We start from the raw sequence: 12301 nt of genomic DNA on the forward strand, positions 1-12301 counted from the left end.
TTGCTAATACTGATCTGTTCTATGTATGGGACATAGAACAGATCAGTGTTTTCGGTCATCTTCTGCTCTGGTCTGCTCGATCACAGACCAGAGCAGAAGACGCCGGGAGCCAAACGGAGGAAGGAGAGGGGACCTCCGTGCGGCGTTATGAATGATCGGATCCCCGCAGCAGCGCTGCGGGCGAGCCGATCATTCATTCAAATCGCGCACTGCCGCAGATGCCGGGATCTGTATTGATCCCTGCACCTGAGGGGTTAATGGCGGACGCCCGCGAGATTGCAGGCGTCGGCCATTGCCGGCGGGTCCCTGGCTGTGATCAGCAGCCGGGATCAGCTGTGCATGAAACGGGCATCGCTCCGATGCCCGCGGTTATGCACAGGACGTAAATGTACGTCCTGGTGCGTTAAGTACCACCTCACCAGGACGTACATATACGTCCTGTGTCCTTAAGGGGTTAATGCAAATTTCAACATTAATCTTTAAATGTTAAGGGTTATGAAACCCTCTTGGGTACTGCAAATGACTGCTCCTGTCTCATTCTGTGTCTTTCAGGAACTACTTGCCTCACTGATGCTTCTGGCCTTGGGCCTTAAATTTTTTGAAGTTTAGCAGTAGCTAAATACATGCTTAATGCAAATGTCAACATTGATCTTTAAATGTAAGGGGTTATGAAACCCTCTTGGGTACTGCGAATGCCTGCTCACCTGACTCATCCTGTGTCTTTCAGGAACTACTTGCCTCACTGATGCTTTTGGCCTTGGGCCTTTAATTTTTGGAAGTTTAGCAGTAGCTAATACATGCTTAATGCAAATTTCAACAATGATCTTTAAATTCTCGGCGCTCTGCCAGGGCCTTCTCGTACCCCGCCGGGCCGATCCGAGGACCTCACTAAACCATCCAATCGGTAGTAGAGACATGCGGTGTGTACAAAGGGCAGGGACTTAATGAACCCGAGCTTATGACCCGCACTTAGTTGTGATTCTTCTTTCCTGGCAAATAATTGCAATCCCTGATCCCTATTGCAAACAGGGTTCAGCAGGTTACCCGCACCTGTCTGTGAAAGATAGACACACGCTGGTCCGTTCAGTGTTTTGCACGTGCAGCCCCGGACATCTGAGGGCATAACACACCTGTTATTGCTCGATCTCGCGATTGATTGTGCAATGTAAGGGGTTTTGAAGCCTCTTGGGTACTGCTGATGCCTACTCCTGACTGCTCCTGTGTCTTTCAGGAACTACTTGACTTCATGATGCTTCTGGGCTTGGGCCTTTAATTTTAGTATTTTTGAAATACATACATACATGCTTAATTTAAATTTCAACATTTATGGTGCAATGTATGGGGTTATTAAACACTCTTGGGTAGTGTTTTTTTCAAATTTTCTGATAATTATCACAGTAATAAACATTAATTTTCCAGAATAATAACCATTACACCATTGAACGCTTGTTGCGTGTGATTTTTTAAAGTAAAATTTTCAAAAAAATACGGAGAGGGATGAACTCTGCTTCTTTATTTCATAAAAAATTATTTTATAGAAGAATGTCTTTTGGTGGTCCACCGTCGTGCATTATAGAGTCTTCTGGACTCATGGATATGCGCTTGTTCTTAAACAAAGGTACAAAAACAAAAAATGGCCGGTCAGGGCTATGGAGACGTTGAGCCTACATCTTACGGCCACATGAGCCCTGTGGGTGTTTGTGAGATTAGGTCCTTTGTACCCACACGGCGGGGTCCGGGACACAAATTTTGATTTAAATTTCAAATAAAAAAATCAGACATTTCAATGGTCTCCTCATGCTGCAGCCAACTCCAGGCTGCGTCATTCAAGTAGTATATAGAGAGCACTCGCTGTCCTAAATTTTCGTAAAATTGTGAAGCTTTGGTGCGTACTCATGCATCAGCCAACTCTAGCCTGTGTCATTCAGGCAATAAATGGTTTACTGAAGCCATGCTGGGCATGGGTCTGGGAATTTCAAATTTTCTCATAGGTAGCACCCGCTATCCAAAAGTCTTCTTCATAAATTTCTACAATTGTTGTGTTTTTTTGGGGGGGATTGTGAAGCCCTGGTGTGTACTCATGCATCAGCCAACTCCAGGCTGTGTCATTCAGGCAATATATAGGTATCACCCGCTACCATTTTTAAAATATGTTTAAAAATGGTTGTTTTTTCTTTGGCATTCTGAAGCCCTGGTGTGTACTCAATGCTGCTTCCTGCTACACTCTGTAAGCCTGTTGGTCCTTTGACAGTGTGCTACTCCGCCTCCACATCCTCCACTGTGTCTTAAGCCTCCACTGCCCGGACAAGTCTCAGTGGCCCTTCAGCATACTATGTGTGCAGGGAAAGGCGCTGTCCCGCTGTTCTTCACATGGTTTTCCTTGGCGAAAAGTCTTGTAAACAATGGCCGGTCAGGGCAATGGAGACGTTGCGCCTACATCTCATGGCCACATGAGCCCTGTGGGGGCTTGTTGGATTTGGTCCTTTGTACCCACATGCTTGGGTCCGGGACACTGAAAGTTTGTTTTAAATTTAATATAAAAAAATTATGGCGCTGCTGGGCCTGGGTCTGGGATTTTCAAATTTTCTCATAGGTAGCACACGCTTTCCAAAATCTTTTTCAAAAATTTCTAAAATTGTGTTGTTTTTTGGGGGGGATTGTGAAGCCCTGCTGTGTACTTGTCACGATTCGGCTTCCAGGTAGTGGATCCTCTGTGTCAGCGAGGGATTGGCGTGGACCGTGCTAGTGGACCGGTTCTAAGAGGCTACTGGTTTTCACCAGAGCCCGCCGCAAAGCGGGATGGTCTTGCTGCGGCAGTAGCAACCAGGTCGTATCCACTAGCAACGGCTCTACCTCGCTGACTGCTGAGAAGGCGTGGGACAGAAGGACTAGGCAGAGGCAAGGTCAGACGTAGCAGAAGGTCGGGGGCAGGCGGCAAGGTTCGTAGTCAGGATGGATAGCAGAAGTTCAGGTAACACAGGCTTTGGACACACTAAACGCTTTCACTGGCACAAGGCAACAAGATCCGGCAAGGGAGTGCAAGGGAGGAGATCAGATATAGCCAGGGAGCAGGTGGAAGCCAATTAAGCTAATTGGGCCAGGCACCAATCATTGGTGCACTGTCCCTTTAAGTCTCAGAGAGCTGGCGCGCGCGCGCCCTAGAGAGCGGAGCCGCGCGCGCCAGCACATGACAGCAGGGGACCGGGACGGGTAAGTGACCTGGGATGCGATTCGCGAGCGGGCGCGTCCCGCTGTGCAAATCGCATCCCCGACGGCCATGACAGTGCAGCGCTCCCGGTCAGCGGGACTGACCGGGGCGCTGCAGGGAGAGAGACGCCGTGAGCGCTCCGGGGAGGAGCGGGGACCCGGAGCGCTAGGCGTAACAGTACCCCCCCCTTAGGTCTCCCCTTTTTTTTGTCCGGTAACTGCCTCCCCTGGGATGAGGACACCGGGAAAGAATGGAGGGTTTCCTCAACGGCAAGCAGTACAGCAGGAGTTGGAATGGGGAGGGAGGGCAGAGGGTGAAGCCTGGCACGGGGCAGTGTGACACCAGGACGGGGGCCATGAGGAGGCACTGAGGCTTGCCTGACGGGACTGGGAGGGGGGGAGAGGCACTTCCTATGGCAGGCAGAGTCCCAGTTCTTGATCTCCCCGGTGGTCCAATCAAGGGTGGGAGAATGAAGCCGGAGCCATGGCAGACCGAGGAGGACCTCAGAGGTACAGTTGGGGAGAACGAAGAGCTCAATCCTTTCGTGGTGGGGTCCAATACACATCAGGAGGGGTTCTGTGCGGTAACGCACGGTGCAATCCAATCTGACTCCGTTGACCGCGGAAATGTAGAGCGGCTTGACGAGATGGGTCACCGGGATGCGGAATTTATTCACAAACGACTCCAAAATAAAATTCCCAGAGGCACCAGAGTCCAAGCAGGCCACGGCTGAGAGGGAGGAGTTGGCTGAAGGAGAAATCCGCACGGGCACCGTGAGACGTGGAGAAGCAGACTTAGAACCAAGAGACGCCACACCCACGTGAGCTGGGTGCGTGCGTGCGTTTCCCAGACGTGGAGGACGGATAGGGCAATCCACCAAGAAATGCTCGGTACTGGCACAGTACAGACAGATTTTCTTCCCTACGGCGATTCCTCTCTTCCTGGGTCAGGCGAGACCGATCCACTTGCATGGCCTCCTCGGCGGGAGGCCCAGGCGTAGACTGCAAAGGATGCTGTGGGAGAGGTGCCCAGAGATCAAAGTCTTTTTCCTGGTGGAGCTCTTGGTGTCGCTCAGAAAAACGCATGTCAATGCGGGTAGCCAAATGGATGAGTTCTTGCAGGTTGGCAGGAATCTCTCGTGCGGCCAGCACATCCTTGATGCGACTGGATAGGCCTTTTTTAAAGGTCGCGCAGAGAGCCTCGTTATTCCATGATAACTCGGAAGCAAGAGTACGAAATTGGATGGCGTACTCGCCCACTGAAGAATTACCCTGGACCAGGTTCAACAGGGCAGTCTCGGCAGAAGAAGCTCGGGCTGGCTCCTCGAAGACACTCCGGACTTCAGCGAAGAAGGACTGGACTGTGGCTGTGGCAGGATCATTGCGGTCCCAGAGCGGTGTGGCCCAAGACAAGGCCTTTGCTGAAAGAAGGCTTACTACGAACGCCACCTTAGACCGTTCTGTAGGAAACAAGTCCGACAACATCTCCATATGCAGGGAACACTGAGACAAAAATCCACGGCAGAGTTTAGAGTCCCCATCAAATTTGTCCGGCAGGGACAAGCGGAGGCTAGGAGCGGCCACTCGCTGCGGAGGAGGTGCAGGAGCTGGCGGAGGAGATGGTTGCTGCTGTAGCAGAGGCAGAAGTTGCTGTAACGTGGCGGTCAACTGCGACAGCTGCTGTCCTTGTTGGGCAATTTGCTGCGATTGCTGAGCGACCACCGTGGTAAGGTCAGCGAGACTTGGCAGCGGCACCTCAGCGGGATCCATGGCCGGATCTACTGTCACGATTCGGCTTCCAGGTAGTGGATCCTCTGTGTCAGCGAGGGATTGGCGTGGACCGTGCTAGTGGACCGGTTCTAAGAGGCTACTGGTTTTCACCAGAGCCCGCCGCAAAGCGGGATGGTCTTGCTGCGGCAGTAGCAACCAGGTCGTATCCACTAGCAACGGCTCTACCTCGCTGACTGCTGAGAAGGCGTGGGACAGAAGGACTAGGCAGAGGCAAGGTCAGACGTAGCAGAAGGTCGGGGGCAGGCGGCAAGGTTCGTAGTCAGGATGGATAGCAGAAGTTCAGGTAACACAGGCTTTGGACACACTAAACGCTTTCACTGGCACAAGGCAACAAGATCCGGCAAGGGAGTGCAAGGGAGGAGATCAGATATAGCCAGGGAGCAGGTGGAAGCCAATTAAGCTAATTGGGCCAGGCACCAATCATTGGTGCACTGGCCCTTTATGTCTCAGAGAGCTGGCGCGCGCGCGCCCTAGAGAGCGGAGCCGCGCGCGCCAGCACATGACAGCAGGGGACCGGGACGGGTAAGTGACCTGGGATGCGATTCGCGAGCGGGCGCGTCCCGCTGTGCGAATCGCATCCCCGACGGCCATGACAGTGCAGCGCTCCCGGTCAGCGGGACTGACCGGGGCGCTGCAGGGAGAGAGACGCCGTGAGCGCTCCGGACAGGAGCGGGGACCCGGAGCGCTAGGCGTAACAGTACTCATGCATCAGCCAACTCCAGGCTGTGTCATTCAGGCAATATATGGTTTACTGATGCCGCTGTGGGGCCTGGGTCTGGGAATTTCTAATTTTCTCATAGGTAGCACCCGCTATCCAAAATCTTTTTCAAAAAATTTCTAAAATTGTTGTGTTTTTTGGGGGGGATTGTGAAGCCCTGCTGTGTACTCGTGAATCAGCCAACCCCAGGCTGTGTCATTCAGGCAATATATGCTTTACTGATGTTGCCGTGGGGGCTTGTTGGATTTGGTCCTTCGTACCCACACGATGGGGTCCGGGACACTCAAAGTTTGATTTAATTTTCAAATAAAAAAATGATGGCGCTGCTGGGCCTGGGTCTGGGAATTTCAAATTTTCTCATAGGTAGCACCCTGTCACACACACACACCCTATCGGTCCAGCCGAGACGCTAGAGAGAGTGTGATGGTGCAAGGGTTAAAGCCGCCAGACCTCTATGTATCCACTATAAGTCCCAGCAAGTCACCAAATTAACCCTTAGAAAAACGTGTTTCCACCCGAGCTGCCTTCAGAAAGGTGAGCTCATATATTTAGAGATCAAAGACCGGAGCTGATTAATTAAAGGTATCACAGTGCTGACTATATAAAAATACAGAAACAAATGACATACAGTTACAAAAATATATAAAAGAGTTTAGCAAGTTCAGAAAAGCAAAAATGAAGTTCTTACAGCATGATGATATTAGTCCAAGAGAGAGAGTTTCAGCTGTTCTTAGGATGGTCTTGTCAGCTTGCGCCCAGCTTTTTAACAACCAACTTCTAGTCTAGCATTGTTTTTAAATATATCTATCTCCTTTTTTGAAGGACTCCATTCCCCCCTCCCCTCTGGTCCCACCAGGGGAGGGGGCATCTCTTATCTCATATATGGGACGAGAGACCCCTTACATCCTGCTACTTCAAAGGGCCTTTGACTTCAAAAGAGGAAAACAGCAGACAGGCCCCAATTGACTGCAATACACAAAAACAAAGGATACACCGTCTGAATGACCCCTCACCCCCCAGGTCTTAGTTTATACATAGATGCAATTATAAAACACATATATGATTTAATACTCAGGCCTGGGCCTGACACACCCGCTATCCAAAATGTTTTTCAAAATTTCTAAAATTGTGTTGTTTTTTGGGGGGAATTGTGAAGCCCTACTGTGTACTCTTTCATCAGCCAACTCCAGGCTGTGTCATTCAGGCAATATATGGTTTACTGATGCCGCTGTGGGGCCTGGGTCTGGGAATTTAAAATTTTCTCATAGGTAGCACCCGCTATCCAAAATCTTCGGTTTAAATTTCTTAATTCATCTTTTAATCTTAGTGATTGTGAAGGCATAGTGCCTACTCTTGCTGCTGGCAACTTCGGGCTGTGACATTCATCCACTATATGGTCTCCTAATGCCGCCAACACCTCCACGCTGTGTCATTCAGCCACTATATGGTCTCCTCATGCTGCCAACACCTCCACGCTGTGTCATTCAGCCACTATATGGTCTCCTCATGCTTCAGCCTCATCCAAGCTGTATCATTCAGCCACTATATGGTGTCCTCATGCTGCCAACACCTCCACGCTGTGTCATTCAGTCACTGTATGGTCTCCTCATACTGATGCCACCACCAGGCTCTGTCATTCTGCTGCTGTGCGGCAGTGATTCTAAAAGCGATGACGGTAATCTGCATGTTATTCTGAATAACAGTATTATTTCACTACCCCAGCACACTCCATATGAGTTTTAGAACACAGCAAAGTGTTCTATACCCCTATAGAGGCTGTATGTAGGCTAGAAATAGCCTTTTCTTAATATAGATTTGCCGCAAAAAAATCTGGATCAAAACTAACTTTTTCGGGAAATTCGGCGAATCGGCTGAATCGAGTTTTTGAAAAGTTTGCTCATCTCTAGTTATTTGAATGTATGTAATACATTGTAGTAACTTTATGGTTTCATCATATTTAATGGTTACTTTTTATTTTCTTGTTTCTTTATACAGACAGAAATTGGTTTATTTGAAGTGTAAATTCTAGTTTTCCTGATTCAGTGCTCGGTGCTCCCTAGAGGTTGTGACTTTTCTGACTTTTTGGTTTATATCAATGATCTGCATTTTATTTATTTTAACATTAAATTCATTGAATCTGGTTATATAAACCTCTCCCTGCTACAACCTCTGCAGTAGAGATGAATGAATCCTTGTGTGTCTGTGCTGTTGGTCCTGATACATCTGCTGGGACATCAGATGACACACACTGTTATACTAAACATGTTGTTATTATTATCAGTTCTCTGTGTGACCTTCTGCATCTCTGAGATCCAGGACCCTGCAGCTCAATGTGATCTTACAATGAAGAATTATACATTTGAGTACAAATACTCTCAGGAAGGAGATATCATCATCGGAGGGATCTTCACTGTACATTCCTGGGTGAGACTGTGGAGAGAAAAAGGGAAAACTTTTTATAACAAGATGTGTATAGGGTAAGTAGGAATGAACATATATATGAAGAATCACTTTTCTACGAATCAGTATTTTCAGAAAATAAGGCAATGAACTTCTGGTGCCTTTTCTGCTGCTAATATGTCTCCTAAATCAGAAATGTTCCTGCTGTGTGTCAGGGATTATGATGAAGCTGTGTTGACAGTAGCTATATGTGTTGGGCAGGTTAGCATGGTCATATAGGGTAGGTAGAGATCATGACCCCTATAAATGGTCAAGCTCGGTAGTCTGGTGTACCACTGCAGGTATCAATTTAATTGTTTTTAGTACATGTATATATTTTTCTCTGTGCATGATTTCTTTTTGTTATTGTGAGTTGTCTGGCCATGAGGTTCACTTGTTTCACCCTTATGAGTATGTTATGATTATGATACAATATCGAGGACATTTCCTAGGACTTTTCAATAGCCAAAGAACATTTAAAGGGATACTCCGAAGGAAAACTTTTTTTTTAATCAACTGGTGACAGAAAGTTAAACAGATTTGTAAATTACTTCTATTAAAAAATCTTAATCCTTTCAGTACTTATTAGCTGCTGAATACTACAGAGGAAATTATTTTATTTTTGGAACGCAGAGCTCTTCGTTGACAACTCAATTTTAAGAACTGCCCAGAGTAGGAGAAAATCCCCATATAAAACATATGCTGCTCTGGACAGTTGCAGAGAGCACTGTTGTCATGATGTCAGCAGAGAGTTCCTAAAAGAAAAGAATTTCCTCTGTAGTATTCAGCAGCTAATAAGTACTGAAATAACTAAGATTTTTTAATTGAAGTAATTTACAAATCTGTTTAACTTTCTGGCACCAGTTGATAAAAAAAAAAAGTTTTCCACCAAAGTACCCCTTTAACACCTAAAGGACTCAGCGTTTTTTAGTTTTTACATTTTCGTTTTTTCCTCCTTACCTTTTAAAAATCATAACCCTTTAACCTGTTAAGGACATAGGACGTTCTCTAACATCCCCACTACCTGGGCTTTAATGCCCAAGTACGTTAGAGAACGTCCTATTGTATTTCCGGTCTCTGCCGCTCGCCGGGCATAGATTGGAACTGGATGCCTGCTGAAATCCTTCAGCAGGCATCCAGGGCAAACGCCGAGGGGGGCCGCAAATCGCAAGGTAAATCGCCCTTGCGATCTGCGGCCATACCGGGCTAATCGGGTCTCTGGGACCCGATCGCCCGGTAATTTCGCATGATCCCGGCTGTCACAGACAGCCAGGACCATGCTGGAGTATAGGAGCGAGGTGGCAAGCCTGCGGTTACTTCCTCCCGTCCTGCCCGGCCCCTTGAAGTCCGGAGGACGCGGCGGGGGACGGGGGAGTGCTGGGGACCGTCCCCGGTACTTACCTCGTCCCTGAAGACCCGGATCCCGGCGATGAAGACGGCGGCGACAGGTGAGTAGATCTTCAGCCGCGGTCGGGCCCTTTACAGCAATGCACGTCGCCGTAAAACGACATGCATTGCTGTAATGGGACCCTGTAAACTACAACTCCCAGCATGCCCAGACAGCCCTTGGCGTCTGGGCATGCTGGGAGTTGCAGTTTTGCAACATCTGGAGGTCCACAGTTTGGAGACCACTGTGCCCTTCCAGGTGTTGCAAAACTACACATCCTCAGCATGCCCTTACTGTCCAGGCATGCTGGGAGTTGTAGTTCTGTAACATCTGGCCCTTCAGATGTTGCAGAACTACAACTCCCAGCATGCCTGGACAGTTTAGGCATACTGGGAGTTGTAGTTTTGCAACATCTGGAAGGGCACAGATTGGGAACCACTGTATTAGTGGTCTGAAAACTGTAGTCCTCCAGATGTTGCAAAACTACAACTCCCAGCATGCTGGGAGTTGTAGTTCGGCAACATCTGGCTCTAAAGATGTTGCCGAACTCCCAGCATGCCTGAGAATGCTGAAAGTTGTGGTTTTGCAACAACTGGAGGCACACTGGTTGGGAAACATTGTCTGTTTTCTAACTCAGTGTTTCCCAACCGTGTGCCTCCAGCTGTTGCAAAACTATAACTACCAGCATGCACTGATAAACTGTGCATGCTGGGAGTTGTAGTTTTGTAACAGCTGGAGGTTCCCCCCCTGTGAATGTACAGGGTACATTCACATGGGCAGGGGGCTTACAGTGAGTATCAGGCTGCAAGTTTGCGATGCAGCAAATTTTGCGCGGCAGCTCAAACTCGCAGCGGGAACTCGCTGTAATCCCCCGCCCGTGTGACTGTACCCTAAAAACACTACACTACACTACACTACCACAAAATAAAATAAAAGTAAAAAACCCTACATATACACATACCCCTACACAAGTAAAAAACCCTACATATACACATACCCCTACACAGCCTCCCCAGCCCAATAAAAATGAAAAACGTCCGGTACGCCACTGTTTCCAAAATGGAGCCTCCAGCTGTTGCCAAACAACAACTCCCAGTATTGCTGGACAGCCGTTGACTGTCCAAGCATGCTGGGAGTTTTGCAACAGTTGGAGGCACCCTGTTTGGGAATCACTGGCGTAGAATACCCCTATGTCCACCCCTATGCAAATCCCTAATTCAGGCCTCAAATGCGCATGGCGCTCTTACTTTGGAGCCCTGTCGTATTTCAAGGCAACATAATAGGGTCACATATGGGGTATCGCCGTACTCGGGAGAAATTGTGTTACAAATTTTGGGGGGCTTTTTCTCCTTTAACCCCTTATGAAAAGGTGAAGTTGGGGTCTACAACAGCATGTTAGTGTAAAAAAATAAATTTTTTACACTAACACGCTGGTGTTGCCCTATACTGTTCATTTTGACAAGAGGTAAAAGGGAAAAAAGCCCCCCAAAATTTGAAATGCAATTTCTCCCAACAACGGAGATACCCCATAAGTGGGCGCAAAGTTCTCTGGGGGCGCACAACAAGGCCCAGAAGGGAGAGTGCACCATGTACATTTGAGGTGATTTGCACAGGGGTGGCTGATTGTTACAGAGGTTTTGACAAACGCAAAAAAAAAAAAAAAAAAAAAACACATGTGACCCCATTTCGGAAACTACACCCCTCACTGAATGTAATGAGGGGTGCAGTGAGAATTTACCCCCCACTGGTGTCTGACAGATCTTTGGAACAGTGGGCTGTGCAAATTAAAAATTTTGTACAGCCCACTGTTCCAAAGTTCTGACAGACACTAGTGGGGGGTAAATGCTCACTGTACCCCTTGTTACGTTCCTCAAGGGGTCTAGTTTCCAAAATGGTATGCCATGTTGGGGTTATTTTGCTGTCCTGGCACCATAGGGGCTTCCTAAATGCGACATGCCCCCCGAGCAAAATTTGCTCTCCAAAAGCCAAATATGACTCCTTCTCTTCTGAGCATTGTAGTTCACCCGTAGTGCACTTCAGGTCCACTTATGGGGTACCTTCATACTCAGAAGAGATGGGGTTACAAATTTTGGGGGGTATTTTCTGCTATTAACCCTTGCAAAAATGTGAAATTTGGGGGGAAACACACATTTTAATGAAAAAATATATATATTTTTTTACATATGCAAAAGTCGTGAAACCCATGTGGGGTATTAAGGCTCACTTTATTCCTTGTTACGTTCCTCAAGGGGTCTAGTTTCCAAAATGGTATGCCATGTGAGGGTTTTTTGCTGTTGTGGCACCATAGGGGCTTCCTAAATGCGACATGCCCCCCGACCAAAATTTGCTCTCCAAAAGCCAAATATGACTCCTTCTCTTCTGAGCATTGTAGTTCGCCCGTAGTGCACTTCAGGTCCACTTATGGGGTACCTTCATACTCAGAAGAGATTGGGTTACAAATTTTGAGGGGTATTTTCTGCTATTAACCCTTGCAAAAATGTGAAATTTGGGGGGAAACACCCATTTTAGTGAAAAAAATTTTTTTTATGCAAAAGTCGTGAAACACCTGTGGGGTATTAAGGTTCACTTTACCCCTTGTTACGTTATTCAAGTGGTCTAGTTTCCAAAATGGTATGCCATGTGGGGATTTTTTGCTGTTCTGGTACCATAGGGGCTTCCTAAATGCAACATGCCCCCCAAAAACCATTTCAGAAAAACGTACTCTCCAAAATTCCCTTGTCGCTCCTTCGCTTCTGAGC

At 47.8% G+C, this 12301-nt stretch overlaps 1 protein-coding gene across 3 annotated transcripts in view; it reads left to right on the forward strand.

Moving 5' to 3' along the window:
- The window catches only part of LOC130321061 (extracellular calcium-sensing receptor-like), a 196788-nt gene that overhangs the window by 24303 nt on the left and 160184 nt on the right, over positions 1-12301 (forward strand). For 2 of the 3 annotated variants that reach the window (XM_056553032.1, XM_056553036.1), the window contains exon 1: positions 7732-8193. In XM_056553032.1, coding sequence (XP_056409007.1) covers positions 7901-8193 — 293 coding nt within the window. In that variant the 5' untranslated portion in view covers positions 7732-7900. Of the gene's footprint in view, positions 1-7731; positions 8194-12301 lie in introns of those variants that run through there. The other variant, XM_056553034.1, reaches the window with a different exon arrangement.

The sequence above is a fragment of the Hyla sarda genome, chromosome 1, assembly GCF_029499605.1.
Source record: "Hyla sarda isolate aHylSar1 chromosome 1, aHylSar1.hap1, whole genome shotgun sequence".
Taxonomy (NCBI): Eukaryota; Metazoa; Chordata; class Amphibia; order Anura; family Hylidae; genus Hyla; species Hyla sarda.